Source organism: Pan paniscus, chromosome 22, assembly GCF_029289425.2.
Source record: "Pan paniscus chromosome 22, NHGRI_mPanPan1-v2.0_pri, whole genome shotgun sequence".
In the NCBI taxonomy this organism is placed as follows: Eukaryota; Metazoa; Chordata; class Mammalia; order Primates; family Hominidae; genus Pan; species Pan paniscus.
Genome location: NC_073271.2, coordinates 10547375 through 10553817, shown reverse-complemented (window position 1 = coordinate 10553817; position 6443 = coordinate 10547375). Strand labels below are relative to the sequence as shown.

Sequence of the window (6443 nt, the reverse complement as noted above, 5' to 3'; positions counted from 1 at the left end):
AGATGATACATCGGTTTTTCAGAAAATTAGCAGCAGCAACATGTCCACTTATTTGCTTTAGTTTTGTTTGAGTTTTAAGAAAAAGCCTATTTCCAGGGCATAATTTCTTTCCTGTGTTGTTTTACACTAATTGGGGGGGGGGGGGGGGAGGAAAGAATAACCCTCCACAGAAAAAAAGTTGAAAAGGTTTTACCTTTAACAAATTCACAAATATTTTCCAAAGTGCATTTTATAAAGCCATACCCTTTAATGGTCCTTTAAAAGTATCAATATTTAAAATAAAATCTTAGACAATTATTTCAAAATAATTTGCATTTGCATTCAGGGAATGGTTGAGCTTCCAAATATAAAAAAATGACCCTTACCTATGTCAATGTTAAAACAAATATTTTGGAAAGAAAGTTGATTGATCTATACCTTGTCCAGTGCTTCAATATCTGCACCATTGAAAAGCAGTTTTTCTGCCAGTGAGGTGCTCTCACTATACACAGCATAATGGAGAGCAGTGTTGCCGTACATATCCTTAAGGTTTGGATTGGTGCCATGTTCCAGCAGAATAACGGCACAAGCCTCTTCCTGGCAATGGACAGCCTGTCCGTATTAGACCAAGAAATAGATTGTAAATTCCAAGAATTCAAAATACACATTCCACAGGTTTCACCAACTAGTTATATGTAAATGAGATCAATTTATTTTAATTCTATGTATGCAAATCAAATCCATGTCATGCTAAAAGAGTTGGCTCTAATATACCTGTATCAAAGGTATTCTATTTTCTTTGTCACAGATATCAATCTGGCATTTTCTGTTAACCAGGAGAGTGACCACTTTCACATGGCCACTGGCACAGGCCAAATGTAGAGCAGTTCTATGAGAGTAAGAGGACTTTTCAGGAAACTGTAGTGCAACATCTCAAAACATACAATCATTCATGTAACTGTAAAAAATGAATAGCATGTTTTTCCTCTGCCTTCAAAACAAATACTTATTTTTTTTTTTGAAGAAAGTACAATACTTACTAGCTCTGATTGCTCATTGCCTTAATGAAAACAGCAGCCTATTTGAATAGAAAGAGCTCAGTCTTTGGATTCAGTTCAATTAGGGTTTGAGTCCTACTTTAAATCCTGTCACTTACCAACTATTTCTTAGCCTTTCTGTGCCTCAACTTCCTCATTAATGAAGATGACAATAGTAGCTATCTCATAGGACACCATTGTGATGCTTAAATGAGAAGCTATGTATTTAGAATAGTTCCTACAACTCAATAATTGTAAGATTTTTGTTTTTGAGACAAGTCTCACTCTTTTGCCCAGGCTGGAGTGCAATGATGTAACTATAGCTCACTGCAGCCTGGAACTCCTGGGCTCAAGCGATCTTCCATCCCCAGCCTCCTGAGTAGCTGGGACTACAGATGTGCACCAGCATGCCCAGCTATTTAAAAATTTTTGTAGAGTAAGAATCTCACTTTGTTGCCCAGGATGGTCTCAAACTCCTGGCATCAAGCAATCCTCTCACCTCAGCCTCCCAAAGTTCTGGGATTACAGGTGTGAGTCACTGCACCCAGCCAGATATTATAATTGTTACTATTACTACTTAACAAAAACATTTTAATTAGGCAAAAGATACAATTACACCTACTTTGCAGATGGCTTAAAGAGTAGGTCACATTTTAATAACTCTGACATTGGAATGCCACTTATATTATTATAACTATAATTGGTAGCATTTAAAAAATTATCTTATTGATATATAAAATAGCGGGGTATCACACAATCCATGAGACCTTACATTAAGTAGAATATGATATACTCAGCAGGTCTAGGGCAGTTCTAGGCATATAACTGGCATGTAAATACATTTTAGTTCTTAAAGGTACTATGGGGATAGAGCACTGAAATAACAATAATGCATTTTTAAAAAAAAATTAATTCCTTCATTTTCAAACAAATTGAAGCCAAAGGAAACTCATGATTCAAATGAATACATATGGCTCATTTTATTCAATACTTATAATACTTACAGAATATATGCAAATAACACTTTCCAATGATTAATATTAGTATTTAAGACTGATAAACTTTTCAAAGAGCAGTTAAAGGTTATCTTCTACTATTTTCTAAGTTCAGAAATGCTTTTGTTTGAAAGGTGGGACACAAAGTTTCAAGGAGATTAAGTCCCAATATTCCTATATTAAATCTCTCAGCTTGTGCAGGCAGGGCAGGTAAACATGAAGTTTTTAAGGATAGAAGCGTCCTGAGAGATAGTAGAATATGTCTGCTACATAACAGGTACTCAGGTTATGTTTGATGAATAAATGGAATGAAAGAATGGATAAATACAGTTGGGGATATCGATATTTTTAAATAAACTCCTATAAAGCAATATTTTTGCAATAGTATTTATATATTATTTTTATTTTTAAAGAATACAATTGAAATGAAATTATTAATCTATCACTGCATAAATTGAGTGAATATATAAGAAAAACATGTACATAATAATATATACAGAAAATAAAATCTGGAAACAGATAAAAACATTCCCTTTTTACTTCTGAAGAGGCTAAAAGTTCAAAGAAGATAACAATACACAAAATAATGATAAAAAATAGAAAGCGAGAAATTATTTTTAATATTGTAAGATTCATATTCCTCTCTTCCCAAGGATTATTCCTTTATTAATAAACTTTACTAGAAGCTTTGTACATGCTCACTGCAGCAATCACAGATAAGAAAAAGGAAAAGAACTTTACTTAAAATACAAATGCTCAGAAATTACAAATTTTATATTTTGTATATATTTTTTGCTAAAACAAGACCATAGTATATTTGTGTGTATGTATAATTTAACTGATTTTTTTTCCTCGCTAGCTATAACAAAATACATCTTCGCACATCAATGTACTTCTGTATCTATTGCCACCTTCAATGGTCACATATTATTCCATCCTACAGATGCAACTGAAATTTATTTATAGGATCCATTCTATGGGTTCTTTTTAAAATAAGTGTTGCAAAATAAAGTGCATGTATCTTTATTTCCTAAGTGTGTTTTAGTATAATGGAATTGATGAGTAAAGGGCATACATATTTTTTAAATGTAGTACTTACCACCAAATTACCTATTTGAAAAGTAATCAGCAACTTAGACTTTAAGCAGGAGTGTAAAACATCCTCACAAATATTGTGGATAGAAAACTGTTTCATTCCTCTTTTATTTTAAATTCTTATACCAGAAATGTGAAGGACTTTTTCCTACGTACACAAGTAACTTGTAGATCTGGAAAAAAGTACTTTGCCCAATTTTAGAGTTTTTGATGATTTGATTTGAAAGAATTCCCTGTAAAATGAAAATGTACTTTTCATCTAATGTGTATATATACATACAACTTTTCATCCAATGTGTATATATAACTGATATATATATTACAGATTATATCTGTAATATATGGTATATGTATCAGTAATATATATATCATACGATACATAATAAACAATATAGGCCGGGCACCGTAGCTCATGCCTGTAATCCCAGCACTTTGAGAGGCTGAGGCAGGCAGATCACTTGAGCTCAGGAGTTCGAGACCAGCCTGGCCAACATGGTGAAACCCCTCTCTACTAAAAATACCAAAGTTAGCCAGGCATGCTGGCACCTGCCTGTAATCCCAGCTACTTGGGAGGCTGAGTGAAGAGAATTGCTTGAACCCGGGAGGCAGAGGTTGCAGTGAGCCAAGATTGTGCCATTGGACACCAGCCTGGGCAAAGAAGTGAGACTCTGACTCAAAAAAAAAAAAATATATATATATATAATGAATTCCCTATAAAATGAAAACATACATTTCATTTGAATATATATATAATATAGTTAATATTTTTCAAGTAAGTTCTCTTTTGTTGTTTTTTTTTCTGAAACACAGGCAGTTTTAATTTTTAGTTTGCTAAATCAACCTTCAGAATGTCTGCTTATGAGGTCATTCTTAGGAAGGCTTTTGTCAACATAAAGTGTACCTGCAAAATAAGCGTTTGTGTTTTCTTCTGGCACTTTACTCATTTGCATATGTAAAAATTTCAATCTGTATTCCATCAGGAACTTTGTTTGTGACATAAAATTTCATTAGTTTTCTTCAAACAGCAGACTTTTTTTATTAATAATTCATCCTTTCCTACTCCTCAATCCTTATGTATATCTTACATAATTTCAGTGTTTCTGGGTTGCCTATTCTGTTCCATGCGTTTATCTGTCTTTTCAGCTGTTAGTAAACAATTAATTGTAGAAATTAATAGCACATTTTGCTATCTAGAGGAGCAAGTGTTTTTTCACTCCATTATGAAATTTTTTAAAATGTCATCACAATAGCGAAAGACAGCAGGTGTCATACAAAAATCTTAAAACCTTGATATTTTCATTCGGTCTACGTAAAACTAATTAACAGAGAAAGAGCTCACATTTTGGGAAAAATGTGCCTTCCCATTCAAGAACACAGAACCCACCTCCCACTTCCAAGTTTCTCTCTAAGAACCTTCAGTAAAGAACCTACCTACACAGGGGGATACGGATGTAAAACGGACAGTTTTATCTGAGAACTTTTCGCCTACTGAAAATAACTCACGGTATTTTTGAGAGGGAAATGAGTTCTCTCATTAGGCACCTCCTATAATGTATATATACCATGTTTTAAACGTGTACGTTAAAAATAACAACACTGTATATGCTTAAATTTGTGAGTTAAATCACTCGAATTCTCCATCAACTGCTCCAGCCAGGGAATTATAAGGGATGGAAAACAGCTCAGGGTCCGTTTGGCTCCGCCGCTCAGAGGGTGCCCGGCGCCTTGCAAGGCCCCGTCCCAGGGGCTGCCGGAAAGCCGCGCCTGGGGACCCCCTCCCACCCCGGGCTGAGCCCCCGCTACCTTTGCTGCTTGTCCAGGGCATCCAGGTCTCTGCTCCTGCGCGCCAGACAGCGCTCCACCTCCGTGGCGTCGCCCTTGACAGCCACCTTGTGGATCTTCTGCAGTTCGGAGTCCCGGATTCGGTACCCGGAACCCATGTAGACGTGGTCTATGGAGTCCAGGACCATCTGGCCCCTGCGGCTCCCGAAGCCGAACAACTTCTTGGTGGTGACTTCTCAGACCCCCAATCACCGGCTCTTGAGAGGGGGCAGCTCCCTGTCACCTTTTCACTACCACCCCCCGCCCCCGCCGACCCAGCCCCAAATCCCCTATCCAACCCCAAATCCCCGATCCAACCCCCAATCCGAGATCCAACCCCCAATCCGCGATCCCAATCTATGATCTTCAAAATCCGCGATCCAGCCCGGTCCACTACAGCCTTCAGCAACGACACTTGCAGCCTCCGACCTCTCAGACCGAGTGAGCCTGGCAAAGCCGTTGGGTGCGCGCCTGCAACGCGGTGGCCGCCGGGCTCCCGGAAGTCGCTGGGAAGCTGCACGCGCTGGCAGGTGGGGGTGCAGCTGCGGGCAGGCACCGCTGGGCTCGCCGGTTCTCCTGGGCTCGCCGGGGCAGCCCGAGAATCGCACGCGCTCAGCCAGCCGGGCCTGAGGAGGATGGCCTGTCTGGCCTTGCGGCCCGCCCTGCTTCTCCTCGGAAGGGAGATCGGGTGCTGGCAAGGGCACTTCGCGGCCACCGGAGTGTCCTTCAGGGCACCCCCTGATAGCGCCCCTAACCCGCCGCCCGCTGTTGGCCCCGGGATGGCGCCCCTAACACCCTCCTCTCGCCGCTGCAGCGTAGAACCCAATAGCGCCCCCAACCCGTCCCCGCCTCAGACGTTGCAGCACCAGATAAATCCCCCAACCTGCCCCCTGCCGTGGGCCATGCAGCCACGGATTGGACCCGCAACCAACCCCCCTGCCGCGGGCAGCGACGCCCCAGAAAGTGCTGCAACCTGATCCCCACCGTGAATAGTGCAGCCACGGATCCTTAAGGCCCCCAACCCGCTCCCCACGATGGGCAATGCAGTCCCAGATAGCGAAGAGCACCCCCAACCATACCCCAGCCGCGGGGTGTGATGCCCTGGATAGCGCACCCAACCCGCACCCCCCGTGGACGGCTTAGCCCCCGACAGCTCCCCTAACCCGTATGCCACTACCGAGAATATGGTCCCGATAGCGCACCAAACCTGATCCCCTCCACAGGCAGTGCAGCAGCTGATAGCTCCCCTAACTCGCTCCCATTGACCACAGTACAGCCCCCTAATGGTGCCCACAACCCACCACACCTCCCCACCCACCACTGGTGGGGTATCGCCCCCAAACTGTCCCTTGCCACTGGCAGTGTAGCCAATAGCGCACCCAACGCCCCCCCATCATGAGCAGTCTGGCCCGCGATAGCGCCTGAAACCACCCCCTCCAATCACCTCCCTGTAACCCCTTTTCCCGCCCCGCTCCACCTGCAGTGTATCACGGGATACTCCCCCTAACCTATCCCC

General features: G+C 41.7%; 1 protein-coding gene across 1 annotated transcript; it reads right to left on the bottom strand.

Moving 5' to 3' along the window:
• Positions 1-411: 411 nt before the first annotated feature.
• On the bottom strand, positions 412-5130 carry LOC134729752 (putative ankyrin repeat domain-containing protein 20A5). The gene is made up of 3 exons (XM_063601452.1): positions 4910-5130; positions 754-868; positions 412-591 (listed from the first exon to the last, which is right to left on the bottom strand). Exons 1-3 carry the CDS (start codon positions 5074-5076, stop codon positions 412-414), a joined length of 462 nt encoding a protein of 153 aa, XP_063457522.1. The 5' UTR covers positions 5077-5130.
• Positions 5131-6443: the final 1313 nt, after the last annotated feature.

Excerpts from the sequence above, each read along its gene's own strand:
- LOC134729752 (XM_063601452.1), bottom strand. The coding sequence starts at position 5,076 with ATGGTCCTGGACTCCATAGACCACGTCTACATGGGTTCCGGGTACCGA. Across the intron at positions 869-4,909 it reads GCCCTGGACAAGCAGCAAAG|AACTGCTCTACATTTGGCCT; the intron begins GTAGCGGGGGCT and ends TTACTCTCATAG. Across the intron at positions 592-753 it reads ATAGAATACCTTTGATACAG|GCTGTCCATTGCCAGGAAGA; the intron begins GTATATTAGAGC and ends TAATACGGACAG.